This window comes from Rhinopithecus bieti, unplaced genomic scaffold, assembly GCF_001698545.2.
Source record: "Rhinopithecus bieti isolate Rb0 unplaced genomic scaffold, ASM169854v2 scaffold_3043, whole genome shotgun sequence".
NCBI lineage: Eukaryota > Metazoa > Chordata > Mammalia > Primates > Cercopithecidae > Rhinopithecus > Rhinopithecus bieti.
In genome coordinates this window covers 1544603-1560115 of record NW_016804580.1, presented here as the reverse complement: position 1 = coordinate 1560115, position 15513 = coordinate 1544603, and the positions used below count along the sequence as shown (strand labels likewise).

General features: G+C 36.4%; 1 protein-coding gene across 1 annotated transcript in view; it reads left to right on the top strand.

Annotated features, from left to right (window-relative positions):
* ST8SIA6 (ST8 alpha-N-acetyl-neuraminide alpha-2,8-sialyltransferase 6) overlaps positions 1–15513 on the top strand; it is a 140477-nt gene that overhangs the window by 120885 nt on the left and 4079 nt on the right. Inside the window, 4 exon segments of the mRNA XM_017869194.1 lie at positions 4236–4358; positions 4360–4378; positions 11039–11151; positions 14881–14973. Of these exon segments, the coding sequence (XP_017724683.1) occupies positions 4236–4358; positions 4360–4378; positions 11039–11151; positions 14881–14973 (348 nt within the window).

Below are 15513 nucleotides of genomic sequence, written 5' to 3'. Positions count from 1 at the left end.
TATTTTTATTTTATTTTTTATTTTTTATTTTTTTTTTGAGGTGGAGTCTCGCTCTGTCGCCCGGGCTGGAGTGCAGTAGTGGCCTGATCTCAGCTCACTGCAAGCTCCACCTCCCGGGTTTACGCCATTCTCCTGCCTCAGCCTCCCGAGTAGCTGGGACTACAGGCGCCCGCCGCCTCGCCCGGCTAGTTTTGTATTTTAGTAGAGATGGGGTTTCACCGTGTTAGCCAGGATGGTCTCGATCTCCTGACCTCGTGATCCGCCCGTCTCGGCCTCCCAAAGTGCTGGGATTACAGGCTTGAGCCATCGCGCCCGGCCGAACCATCTTTTTTAAACGGTAGGTTGTAAAATACAAAAAGAAACAATAAGTGGGCGACAGAATCCAATTAAGAAGGACATACTATTTTAACGAATATTGTAACTTATTTAAGTCAACTGATAAGAAGTATTGTTAAAAACCTTAACTTTGACGTGCAAATATCACACTTACTTTTCATGCCTTGAGAATTACTGGAGTTCAGAAGACTAAAGTTTAGATGACCTTGACAAATTAGATCATTGTATTTTTTCAAAAGGGCAAAATTCAGTAGAAACATGTATGGAAGCTTACTGTTAAGGACCAAACCAATAATAGAAGTGTGGGCTGAGGACGGACTATTTCTAATGACTCACTACCATCAACATTTCTTGCTGAATATTCACTGACTCTTGTCTTATGACTGGATCCAGCTTGGATACAGATTTTTCAGTAATATGGAGAAATAAGTTGAGGTTTAAAGATAAATGAGATGACTAAAATCATGAAAAACTGGTCATATGAGGAAAACCTGAGAGAAGGGAAAATTCTGTAAACTCTTCAAGACCGAAAAAGGCTAAAGCTTTGCCTGATTTCCATTTTCAAGTACGTGAAGTATTTTTATAAGGAGATTCTAGGAAAACCTAACAAGTAAAATGGATTTACATGAAAACATAGTTGCATTGTGCAAATGCAGAAATCTCTCTGACTTTAAGGTTGATTAAACCATGGAACAATTATCAAGAGACTTTTAGGAATCTACATCGTTGGAGAATTGAAGAAATGAAATATGAATTCTAAGTAGTTCTGCGTGCACCTACCAGAGGTTGGAGGTTAACTCAGATGATCCTTGAAAGCACTTCCTAGGTCTACATTCTAATAATAATGTTTTACTCCATGGTAATCATTTTGAAATGTAGCTTGGTATTAATTTATGCTTCTCTGGGCTTTCTATAAGGAATGGCAACTTTAAATTTGCCTCAGTTAAAAATTCACTGTATTAGATATTTCTTTTTTTATTGGACTTACAATAAATGATTATGTATTGTTTTAGTGACTGTGATACTGTTCTTAACTTAATTTCTGTATTTTATAATTATTATAAAATCATTAAAATGAAGCCTCTCATTTTTTGTTTTAGTGTTATAACGGTATCATCAGAAGAAACTTTGTATTTTTAAAAATGTTACATTCATGAGCATTTTCTATTGATAAGAAGGTTCCTGCCTGAGTATAAGTATGTTTAACTGCTTTGCCATTGATCTTGCCAAGTCACCATGCTACGATCCAGGGCCAGTTAGAAGTCTAGTGAGATTAAAAACAAACAAACAAACAAACAAAAAACTACCAGGTGCAGTGGCTCATGCCTGTAATCCCAACACTTTGGGAGGCTGAGAGCACAGATTACTTGAGGCCAAGAGTTCAAGACCAGCCTGGCCAACATGGTTGGACCCTGTCTTTACTAAAAACACAAAAATTAGCTGGGCATGGTAGCAAGTGCCTATAGTCCCAGCTACTCAGGAGGCTGAGGCAGGAGAATTGCTTGAACCTGGGAAACAGAATTTGCAGTGAGCTAGATTGTGCCACTGCACTCCAGCCTGAGGGACAGGGCAAGACTCTGTCAAAAAAAAATTAGCTTTTGTTGCAATTGCTTTTAATGTTTTTGTCATGAAGTATTTGCCCATGCCTATGTCCTGAATGGTATTGCCTAGATTTTCTTCTAGGGTTTTTTGGTTTTGGGTTTTACATTTAAGTCTTTAATCCACCTTGAGTTTATTTTTGTATAAGGTGTAAGGAAGGGGTCCAGTTTTCGTTTTCTGTATATGGCTAGCCAGTTTTCCTGGCACCATTTATTAAATAGAGAATCCTTTCCCCATTGCTTGTTTTTGTCAGGTTTTTTGAAGATCAGATTGTTATAGATGTGTGGTGTTATTTCTGAGGCCTCTATTCTATTCCATTGGTCTATATATCTGTTTTGGTACCGGTACCAGGGCTGTTTTGGTTACTTTAGCCTTGCAGTGTGAAGTCAGGTAGCGTGATGCCTCCAGCTTTGTTCTTTTTGCTTAGGACTGTCTTTGCTATATGGGCTCTTTTTTGGTTCCATATGAAATTTAAATTAGTTTTTTTGAAGAATGTCAATGGTAGTTTGATGGGAATAGCATTGACTCTATTAATTATTTTGAGCAGTATGGCCATTTTCACAATATTGGTTGTTTCTATCCATGAGGATATAATGTTTTGTCATTTGTTTGTGTTCTCTGTTATTTCCTTGAGCAGTGGTTTGTAGTTCTCCTTGAAGAGGTCCTTCACCTCCCTTTTAAGCTATATTCCTAGGTATTTTATTCTGTTTGTGGCAGTTGTGAATGGGAGCTCATTCATGATTTGGCTCTCTGCTTGTCTATTGTGGGTGTATAGAAATCCTTGTAATATTTGCACATTGATTTTAAACTACAGAGCTTCTGCATAGCAAAAGAAACTAGCATCAGAGTGAACAGGCAACCTACAGAATGGGATTTTTGCAATCTGCCCATCTGACAAAGGTCTGATATCCAGGATCTACAAGGAATTTAAACAAATGTACAAGAAAAATGAAACAACCCCAGGATGTGAACAGACACTTCTCAAAAGAAGACATTTATGCAACCAACAAACATGAAAAAAAGCTCATCATCAATGGTCACTAGAGAATGCAAATCAAAACCACAATGAAATACTATCTCACACCAGTCAGAATGGCGATTGTTAAAAAGTCAAGAAACAGCACATTGGGAGGCTGAGGCAGGCGGATCACTTGAGGTCAATAGTTCGAGACCAGTCTGGCCAACATGGTGAAACCCTCTCTCTACTAAAATTAAATTAGCGAGGACTCGGTGGTGCACATGTGTAATCCCAGGTACTCAGGAGGCTGAGGCAGGAGAATCGCCTGAACCCAGGAGGCAGAGGTTGCAGTGAACCTGAGATCATGCCACTGCACTCCAGCGTGAGAGAGAGAGACTCTGTCTCAAAAAATACAAAAATAAAGTCAAGAAATAGATGCAGTTGAGGCTGTGAAAAAATAGGAACACTTTTACACTGTTCGTGGGAATGTAAGTTAGTTCAACCATTGTGGAAGACAGTGTGACGATTCCCCAAGTATCTAGAACCAGAAATACCATTTGACTCAGCAATCCCATTACTGGGTATATAGTTAAAGAAATACAAATCATTCTACTATAAAGGCACATGCTATCACGTATGTTCACTACAGCAACTGTTTACAATAGCAAAACATTGGAACCAACCCAAATGGCCCATCAATGATAGACTGCGACAAAGAAAATATGGCCCAGCATATACATCATTGAAATACTATGCAGCCATAAAAGCGAATGAGATCATGTCCTTTTCAGGACATGGATGAAGCTTGGAAGCCATCTTCCTCAGCAAACTAACACAGCAAACAGAAACCAAACACCAGATGTTCTCACTCATAAGTGGGAGTGGAACAATGAGCAAACACATGCGACACAGGTGAGCGGGAATATCTCACACTGGTACCTGTTGGGGTAAGGGAGGGAGAGCCATTAGGACAAATATCTAATGCCCATGTGGGGCTTAAAACCTAGATGACGCGGTTAATAGGCTGCAGCCAAACGACCATGGCCACATGGTATACCTATGTAACAAACCTCCTTGTCTGAATTTAAAGTTCACAATAAAAAAAATTAAAAAGAATTAAGACCTAAAGAAGACAAAAAAAAAAAAATTAAGAAAGAGAGTCAGCTCCCAATCCTCAAGGGATTTAGAGCCTGGAGGAAAAATAACAAATCATCTTTGTGAATTAACATCTTCTTTTTGAATAGTCAGTCTTGGCAAAATCCTCTTTTGCATCATCCATGTGTGTCTATTTTCGTTTCTTAATCTTACACCTTGGCTTCCTTTTTATTCTTTTCCTTTGCAGAGCAAAACTTGCTTCCTGCTGTGATGCTGTTCAAAACTTTGTTGTTTCTCAGAATAACACTCCAGTTGGGACTAACATGAGTTACGAGGTGGAAAGCAAAAAGGAAATCCCAATTAAAAGAACATTTTCATATGTTTCCAGTGGTGAGTAAAGATTTGTGGTGGGTTGTGGTACCATTTCAGGTGAATTTTCTTTTACTTTAAGCTGTAACTTACAATTATGATGGAATCAATTAAAATACCATATTGTTTTGTTGTATAAAATTTGGATAGTGGGCCATTTTTTAAAAGGGCCATTTTGAATGCGGTGTGGCTCTGTAGGGAAGGATTATTTATATCTTAAATGATAAGCTCTTCCAGTCCTGAGTCTTCCAGACTCTTCTTCGAATGAGATGAGACGCTTGGGCTTCCTGCTTAGTAATCACTGAGGCTTGTGAAGACGGCCATTTTTCACCTCAAATAAGATTCTTCCAATTGTCAGTTATGGTGACTAAATCAATTCCTTCACAAGGAACGGTGCGTTTATGTGGCTCATCTTTGGGAAGTAAATAGGTGAGGATTTATAGTCAATAAACGTACCCACCATAAGATAGAGATTGTTGTCTGCTGTGTTCACTGATATATCCCAAACCCCTAGAACATTTCCCAGTATGTATATGCATTCACTACCTATTTGTAAAATTAGAAAAATGAGTAATGATAGGATAAAAAGCCAACTTCACACAGTGAGGAGAAACTCGACCCTTAATACAAATCCTCACTTGGGGAAATTTTGGTTCTGAGGAACATAAACATCTCATTGCTTCTAAACATACACTCTCCAACATCTTTCTACGATTCCATTAAAAAGCAGTTAGACCATGTCAAGATGGTCAAAACGGGATCCCTCTACATATGCAGTATACTAACTGTAGGATATGAGATTCTTACAGTTTTCTTTTGTTGGAACTTTGACCTCTTTCAGCTAATTTTTGTTGCTCATGTAAGTTGTTCCCCCTTTTTTTTTTATGTTAGGATTCAGAGGAAGAATAACTTGTTGAGTATGAATAAGAAATAAATAGAAAATGATAGAGAAAAAATACTGTATATTTTCTGGAAGTAAAAGGGAACAAAAAATATAACTCATAAAGCATTCTCATGATGCCCTGAAATGACCAGTGATTGAAAAGATGATAAGGAAAGAGTATTTATCTTTCCTATCAGGAAAAGCGTTGGAAAGTTTGACAGTGAACCCTTTCACTCATTCATCCATTCAGGTTTTGCCAGTGTCTGCCATGTTTTTCACTGACCAGAACAGAGGAGCAGCAACTACTTTACCCTCATTTGGCCCTTTGAAAGGATTCACTTAATATAGGCCTGATAATTATGTATGCCACTGGGAACTGCATCCACTTTCCAAATTTATACTTTTTTTTTTTTTTTTTTTAACTGAGGAGAGGAAATTCTGCAGTCAATACAGCACCAATTGCAGCACCGGGTCCCATTTTTCGTGTTGCTCCAGCTTCTCCTTTCATGGACGGGGCTTGTGGTGGAGATGTCCTCTTTCCCACTTTGCTTTACTCTGCCCTTCTGCATGCAACTCTCTGGAACGAACTGCTGGGCACACAAGAAGATCGCATTAAATGTTTTGATGAAATGACGTGCAGCCACTTCCTCCACAAACTTTGCTAAGTTACTTGCAGAGAAAAAACCAAAACTTGATTTTCAACCAGAGTGGGCAATGAGCAGGCAGTGGAGTGTGCAAATTTGCATTTTCTTAGGAGGTTTATTTAAGGAAATGTTGAGGTTTGTAATTTATTTAAATTCATGTGGAACATGAGATACTAAAGCATATAGATGTTTTCCTCCCGGTTGACCAAGAAACCAGAGAAAAACATTCATTATTGTGAGTGCATAATTTCAGATATGTTTCCTTCAGTAATCTTTTCTATTTTACACCATAAAGAGCCTATTTGCATTTTTGCATCCTACCCTATCTATAAAATTCAGAATTTATGGTGGCACCATTTAGTAGATACTGGCTGAAGACATCTTGAGCTAGAAGTTCAGTGACATGAAATAGCCTGAGGTATCTGGGAACCATTCATTTAAGAGCCAATCACTCTGCTAGCCATTGCAGATATAACAAGGAATAAGATACATAATTATACATCATTAAGTTATCATTTGAATCCATGGAATTGTGAGAAACAATAATGTGTAGTGGTTTAGAGCAGGTACTCTGGGGCAAACTGTCTGGGTTCCTATCCCAGTTCTGCCACTTTCTGTCTGTTACTTGGACTCATGCCTCCATTTTCCCATCTGTAAAATACTCAAAAGTTTGCTGTGTAGGTTAAATGTGCTAATAAAGTATGTATCTGAAATAGTGCCTCTTGCTTAAAAAGCGCAATATGACTTTTACGTTTCAAAGACAAACCTACAAAGAGAGTTGTGCTGAAACTGAGTTTCTTTGCTAGTTGGGCAGCTCCCAGAGCCAGCATCGGGGCAGACAGCAGTCACGGTGGTTCTGGGGCATCTTCTGTCATTCTGGGCTGCTCAGAACCATGTCAGCCCTGGACTGTTGCCAGTGGGGCTGGTAAACTGACTTTGGCAAGGGTGACGTGCCTTGATTTTGTAAACTTTGCCAAATTCAGTGGCGTCAATACCCCCATCCTGGACAATTTTTAGTGACCAATGGTTTAAAAAAACAACTCACAAAATTCCTGAATATTTACCAGTGGCCCCTTCAATGCTTACAGGCCAGGGTCAGGTTCGTTCTGCGCACGTGCAGTCAATTAATTACTGTGATACCGGTTTTGCAAAAGAAATAAGATTTATTCACAAAGCCACCTTTTTGTGTGAAGGGTGAAGAGCTTGTTGAAGTGTGTGAAGTGTGCGTGTGTGTGTGTGTGAAGGTGGGAGAGCTTGTTGAAGGCCATGAGATGGATATTGAAAGCCGTGCACATTGCACTACGCAAGATGGGGAGGGAGAAATGAGAGGAAATTAAAAATAACAAACAGCCTCTCTGCTCTCGAGGACTTACACCTTAATCCTACAGACAAAATCAGTAGATCAGGACCTCGTCACTGGGAAGCATGAGCTGGTACCCCGACTGTGGGCTCGAGGTCACATTATTACTTTATGGAAGGTGACCAGGAAAGGGGAAGTAACACCATTGAATGGAAAAGTTAGATTTCGAGGTTGCAGAGAACTTGGGGAAAATAGGAAACCTTCTGGGGTAAGCAGGCCGGGTCCTAAAAGGAATAAAAAAGATTCAGGTCTTGGAAATTAATGTGAAATATGTCAGTCCAATTGGTAGACCTCCCTGAAGCACGCTGGCTGGTCATTCACAGAAATGGCAGGCATAAATCTAATGCCTTACTGAGCCTGAAGGTCTAACTATTTAAGAAGCACAGGAAATTTTTGCTAAATCACCTATTAATTTTATGCCTTAGAATAGATTTAATGCTGCTTCCTAATTTCTTTATTTTCTCTTTCTTGCTGAAAATGTCCTTGTTTATCAGAAAGACAGAATATGGGGTTTTGCCATTCTAATTTTTTTCCTTAATTATGTGATGAAAAATACATGATACTGTATTTTGTATTATTACATTATGCCATGTGTTCTATGCTGTCTATTTCTCTCAAGAGAAATGAAACAGGTTCACATAATGATTTATTTTATTTTATTTTACTTATACTTTTTTTTTTTTTAAATTTAAGAAACAGGGTCTTGCTCTGTTGCCCAGGCTGGAGGGCAGTGGTGCAATCACGGCTCACTGCAGCCTGGAACTCCTAGGTTCAAGTGATTCCCCTACCTCAGCCTCCCAAGCAGCAAAGACTACTGGTGCTCTTCACCAAACTCAGCCACTTTTCTACTTTTGTAGAGACAGGATCTTGCTTTGTTGCCCAGGCCCGTCTTAAACTCTTGGCCTCAAGTGACCCTCTCACCTCAGCCTCCCAAAGTGCTGGGATTACAGATGCGAGCCACTGCACCCGGCTGGTTTTTTTTGTTGCTGTTGTTTTGTTTTGTTTTTGAGATGGAGTCTCATTCTTTCACCCAGGCTGGAGTGCAGTGGTGCCATCTTGGCTCACTGCACCCTCCGCCTCCTGGATTCAAGCAATTCTCTGCCTCAGTCTCTCGAGTAGCTGGAATTACAGGCGCCCACCACCACGCCCAGCTAATTATTTTATTTTTTCTATTTTCATAGAGACAGGGTTTCACCATCTTGGCCAGGCTGGTCTTGAACTCCTGACCTTGTGATCCACCTGCCTTGGCCTCCCAAAGTGCTGGGATTACAAGTATGAGCCACTGTGCCCAGTCCCAGCTGATTTTTTATACTAAGTCATAGTAAGTTGATTAGCAAACTGGGCTGCTGCTTTTCTTGTTCTTATTATTCTCCTTAGCATGTATAAAAGTTAAGTTACTAGAATTAAGCTGTTGTCTATGGTTCTAAAATTAACGGTATTTCATGGTAGTTTTCCACTTTCTCCTGCTAGTCCCAGCCTTTTGTGGAGTACCCTTATAATCAGTGTGCAGTGGTCGGAAATGGGGAATTCTGAATAAGTCTCTCTGTGGAGCTGAAATAGATAAATCTGACTTCGTTTTAGGTAAGATCTGTCAAATTGGTTTCTTTGAAACAAAAGATCAGCTGGGTATTTCAGAGGGGACAGTGTAAAGATATCCTTTGTATATTTTCACCTTTGAGCTCTGTTACAAAAGTCTACTAATTACCCGGGAAGTTTTCCTGAAGTGTTATATGGCTCATGAGTTCCTCAGAATGTCAATACCAGAAGAATCAAAATGTGCTATGTTTATATATGTTCAGGAAACTCTGGGTGAAGTTGTGGTGAAAAGGGTTTGGTACTGCAGGAACTTTCAGAGCGTTCAGCACGTTCATGGGTACCTTGGCTACCATGGGAGGACTCCGGAGGGCAGCATGTCCCAGACTCACCTGACCTTGAAGATATTTTCTATTTGTTTGTTTGTTTTGTTTTGTTTTGTTTAACAGAGCATTTCAAGGATGTTTTGTTCTTAGACAATACTTGGGAAAATGCTGATCAAGACGTTTTACAGCCATACAAACTATATCATTATTTCGTTTTCTGGCTTGCAATTTAAAAAACAAATTTGTACTGCTTTTAAGTTCTGGTCTTTTAATCTGAGTGTCAGCTAGCATGCAAAATAGAAACAAAATGGTTTTATGCGTTCCTTGTACTAATAAGCCATACCAAAGCATCTCCACTCTCTCAGTGTAATGGAAAGGTAATTCATCCATCTGAGGATGGGTTTCAATTGAAATGCACCTTTTAAAGAGTAAGTGGAAGTCTAGTTCTTCCTGTTTTAGGAGCACTGATTTCATACACCAGAGGAGATGCTTTGATCCTTCTTGATTTAATGCTGCCCTTTTAAGCCATTGAAAAGAAACACAGTTTCTAGTAAACAGCTCCCTCCCAATTTTAATCTCATTTTAAATTTTGTGCTGAAGGTAATGATAAAGCCACAATAGACCTGACAGTGCAACAGTTATTGAATGTGGTCTTCCTGATTGGTGTTAAAATGACCAATATCTGAATGGTTTACCCATTTTGTTCAAGTACTCAGTGTGAAAAGCCATAAGGAAGATAATTCTTCTTGCAGTAGATTTTTTATAGGCTTAAAATTCCCGAAACATCTGTGATGAGGATCAGGCCTAAACATTCATTATACTTTATAGCGAGTATAGGCAATACAATAAGTTTTGATTTAAAACCCAGAAGAAAATATCTCAGCAGATATTTCATTTATAATTCTAAAATAATTGTCTTATTCCTAGATTCCACATTTGCTGATATCAGGCATTTTCTTGAATATAGAATTTCCTTTAAAGCTAGCCATTTGAACTGAAAGGTAAAATGAGGGCTAGACGTGTTTGGTGTCACTAAAATATATTTAATTTTTTTAAGTCTGTACTTATTTTGGTGCTGCATGTTGATAGTTCATAAAGCAAACTTTTACTTTTCATTTCAAAAGATTTGGAACTATGAATTAAGTGTGTGAGGAACAAAATTAGGTAATGACTACTATATATACTACTGCTATATATGACTATACTTGTATGTATACATATATATTACAGTAGTAATATATTTAATCATGTATATACTGTAGTATACTGTAATACATATAATCTAGTAGTATTTATATGTTACATATTACACACATGTATAATAAATATATAATACTGTATTATATATTATATATTGTATATTGTATAATATGCAATATATAATAGTATATTGTATACTATATAATACAGTATTATATGTAATATAATATATATTGCATATGTACATATTATATAACATATGCATACATATTATACATCTATAATAACATAGATGCATANAGTGCAGTGGTGCCATCTTGGCTCACTGCACCCTCCGCCTCCTGGATTCAAGCAATTCTCTGCCTCAGTCTCTCGAGTAGCTGGAATTACAGGCGCCCACCACCACGCCCAGCTAATTATTTTTATTTTTTCTATTTTTCATAGAGACAGGGTTTCACCATCTTGGCCAGGCTGGTCTTGAACTCCTGACCTTGTGATCCACCTGCCTTGGCCTCCCAAAGTGCTGGGATTACAAGTATGAGCCACTGTGCCCAGTCCCAGCTGATTTTTTATACTAAGTCATAGTAAGTTGATTAGCAAACTGGGCTGCTGCTTTTTCTTGTTCTTATTATTCTCCTTAGCATGTATAAAAAGTTAAGTTACTAGAATTAAGCTGTTGTCTATGGTTCTAAAATTAACGGTATTTCATGGTAGTTTTCCACTTTCTCCTGCTAGTCCCAGCCTTTTGTGGAGTACCCTTATAATCAGTGTGCAGTGGTCGGAAATGGGGGAATTCTGAATAAGTCTCTCTGTGGAGCTGAAATAGATAAATCTGACTTCGTTTTTAGGTAAGATCTGTCAAATTGGTTTCTTTGAAACAAAAGATCAGCTGGGTATTTCAGAGGGGGACAGTGTAAAGATATCCTTTGTATATTTTCACCTTTGAGCTCTGTTACAAAAGTCTACTAATTACCCGGGAAGTTTTTCCTGAAGTGTTATATGGCTCATGAGTTCCTCAGAATGTCAATACCAGAAGAATCAAAATGTGCTATGTTTATATATGTTCAGGAAACTCTGGGTGAAGTTGTGGTGAAAAAGGGTTTGGTACTGCAGGAACTTTCAGAGCGTTCAGCACGTTCATGGGTACCTTGGCTACCATGGGAGGACTCCGGAGGGCAGCATGTCCCAGACTCACCTGACCTTGAAGATATTTTTCTATTTGTTTGTTTGTTTTTGTTTTTGTTTTTGTTTAACAGAGCATTTCAAGGATGTTTTGTTCTTAGACAATACTTGGGAAAATGCTGATCAAGACGTTTTACAGCCATACAAACTATATCATTATTTCGTTTTCTGGCTTGCAATTTAAAAAACAAATTTGTACTGCTTTTAAGTTCTGGTCTTTTAATCTGAGTGTCAGCTAGCATGCAAAAATAGAAACAAAATGGTTTTTATGCGTTCCTTGTACTAATAAGCCATACCAAAGCATCTCCACTCTCTCAGTGTAATGGAAAGGTAATTCATCCATCTGAGGATGGGTTTCAATTGAAATGCACCTTTTTAAAGAGTAAGTGGAAGTCTAGTTCTTCCTGTTTTAGGAGCACTGATTTCATACACCAGAGGAGATGCTTTGATCCTTCTTGATTTAATGCTGCCCTTTTAAGCCATTGAAAAAGAAACACAGTTTCTAGTAAACAGCTCCCTCCCAATTTTAATCTCATTTTTAAATTTTGTGCTGAAGGTAATGATAAAGCCACAATAGACCTGACAGTGCAACAGTTATTGAATGTGGTCTTCCTGATTGGTGTTAAAATGACCAATATCTGAATGGTTTACCCATTTTGTTCAAGTACTCAGTGTGAAAAAGCCATAAGGAAGATAATTCTTCTTGCAGTAGATTTTTTATAGGCTTAAAATTCCCGAAACATCTGTGATGAGGATCAGGCCTAAACATTCATTATACTTTATAGCGAGTATAGGCAATACAATAAGTTTTGATTTAAAACCCAGAAGAAAAATATCTCAGCAGATATTTCATTTATAATTCTAAAATAATTGTCTTATTCCTAGATTCCACATTTGCTGATATCAGGCATTTTCTTGAATATAGAATTTCCTTTAAAGCTAGCCATTTGAACTGAAAGGTAAAATGAGGGCTAGACGTGTTTGGTGTCACTAAAATATATTTAATTTTTTTAAGTCTGTACTTATTTTGGTGCTGCATGTTGATAGTTCATAAAGCAAACTTTTACTTTTCATTTCAAAAGATTTGGAACTATGAATTAAGTGTGTGAGGAACAAAATTAGGTAATGACTACTATATATACTACTGCTATATATGACTATACTTGTATGTATACATATATATTACAGTAGTAATATATTTAATCATGTATATACTGTAGTATACTGTAATACATATAATCTAGTAGTATTTATATGTTACATATTACACACATGTATAATAAATATATAATACTGTATTATATATTATATATTGTATATTGTATAATATGCAATATATAATAGTATATTGTATACTATATAATACAGTATTATATGTAATATAATATATATTGCATATGTACATATTATATAACATATGCATACATATTATACATCTATAATAACATAGATGCATATATTTTGTATAAAATTGTATAACAGTATATATAATTATGTATAATGTATACATGTATTACATATTATATATACATATTATATAATAAGTAAAATTATATAACAGTATTATGTGTTATATATGTATAGTATGGATATACATTATATAGTACATATTATATATGCATGTTATATATAATATACATGCATATTATATATTACATATTATATATACGTGTTATATATAATATATGAATATTGCGTAAATTATGCATATACATATATAATAACATATAATGCTGTTATATAATTTAAATGTAATATATATGTATATATGTATAACACAAACCATGACCTATACTACTGTTTTTGTGTGTGTGTGTGTGTGTGTGTGTGTGTGTGTGTGTGTATAGTCTATATTTAGGAAAATACCTGGCATCAGCAAAAGTAGAATCTAGAAACACGGGCATTTATTTTAGACTCATAAATTAAATATATACTGAGATACTTTTCTTTTAAGTTTTAAGCCAAAACTTATTGTATTTCCTCTATAAAATACCCCTCCCTATGGAGTCTCCTATGATATTCTACTGGAAATCACTTTTGATTATTCAAAAGAATATAAGACTATTCTAGAAAGAACATTTGTTATGGGAGGCCCACTAGTGAGGTCACTTTTATGCCCTAGTACCTATGATTAATCTTTATCATTTAATATTTATTAGCAATATTTGATTCATATTTATTTTACCAAGGTGCGGTATTTATTTTATTTTCTGACATAGCTTTTATATCAATGAGGGAAATTCATGTTTCATTCATTCATGTGTTTTATAGGACATGGTACGGCTTATTTCACCTTCAGTCATGTTATAGACCACATCAATTTTGAACAGCCTTCCTTAGGAAGCACTCAAAGATGCTCCCTTATGTTTAGCCTTGCTACTTGAAATTCAGTAAATGATATTTAGAAAGTCATAACCAATTTTTCCTTTTTTGTGACAAGAATATAATTACTCAAAATTAGAATTCTTTATTTGTTTTCCAATTTAAAAGCAAATTAGTACTCAAAGGAAGATGAGAACATCGGTATGAAAACATCACTACAAGAACATTAGGATTTTATTTATTAACACTATAATTTGGTGACAAAACTATCCACATGGGAATCGGGAGGTTTTGATTTTTTAATGTAGTCTTTGCTTCTGGTAGACCGTATAACTTTAGTCACAGTACATCAAGGTTTAAAGAATATGCAAATTGGTGATCATACTACTATGGGAACATAATCAATAGAAATAATATAAATAACAATTTTAATAAAAGGATTGGGAACTCTTCTAAATTTAGACAAGGTGTAATTGCTATTTCTGGTTTTGATACTTATAAAAGTTATTATCCATATTGAAAGCATTGATCAAATTTGTATATTTTAGCTGGGCACAGTGACTCATGCCTGTAATCCCAGCACTTGGGGAGGCCAAGGCAGGTGGATCACTTGAGGTCATGGGTTCAAGACAAGTCTGGCCAACATGGTGATACCCTATCACTACTAAAAATACAGAAATTAACTGGGTGCATGCCTTTAGTCCCAGCTACTCAGGGGGCCGAGGCAGAAGAACTGCTTGAACCCAAGAGGCGGAGGTTGCAGTGAGCCCAGATAGCACCACTGCACTCCAGCCTAGGCAACAGAGCGAGACTCTGTCTCAAAAAAAAAAAAAAAAAAAGTGTGTATTTTATACAACATTGAAATGTCAACTAAGAACTGAGTAATTACTAAAGTAAATAATTTAAAATAGAAACTAGATGGATTCTGAGGGTCTCTTAATAGCAATGATTTCTCCAACATAAGGACAATTATTTGATATATATATGTGTGTGTGTGTGTGTGTCCATATGTGTGTATACAATCTTTTTTCTACAAGTTCTATTTTGAAAATGATTTTCTTTTCAAATTTCAGGTGTAACCTCCCCCCAACCACAGGAGATGTTAGTAAAGATGTTGGCAGTAAAACAAATCTTGTGACTATAAATCCTAGTATCATAACTCTGAAGTAAGTAGCTGCAAGTTACATAACTGATCAAGAACATTTTTTCATTGTTCAATATGTTTCTCAGCTTAAGCACTAATCTTGTTGCTGAGACTGACTTGCAATACAGGTGGAATGAATTTTTGGAAAAATATATAAGAATTCATTTGCAAATTGTGGCATTCTATCAAGGTTTTTGTTCATAAGAATTATGACTCAGTTGTACTTCCAATGTCATAAGCTAATCAAATGAGAACATATTTATTTCTTCATCTCTTTTAACAATAATGAAGCCACTTTTTTCCATTTTCTTTTAGAGCATTAGCGTTACTCTTCTATCTTGGTAGCACTTTCTTGATAAAACTTACTCTATTTAGAAACTTCAGAGAGTTTTTCTAAACACTCACAATTATGCTTACAAGGATACTGAGTTATTTAAATCATACATATAGTTACTACAATGTGTGGAGGAAATTTTTAAAAATAACCTATATGTATATCTATATTTGCATTTAGATATTTTAAGTCTTCCCTCCTTCCTTCCTTCCTTCCTTCCTTCCTTCC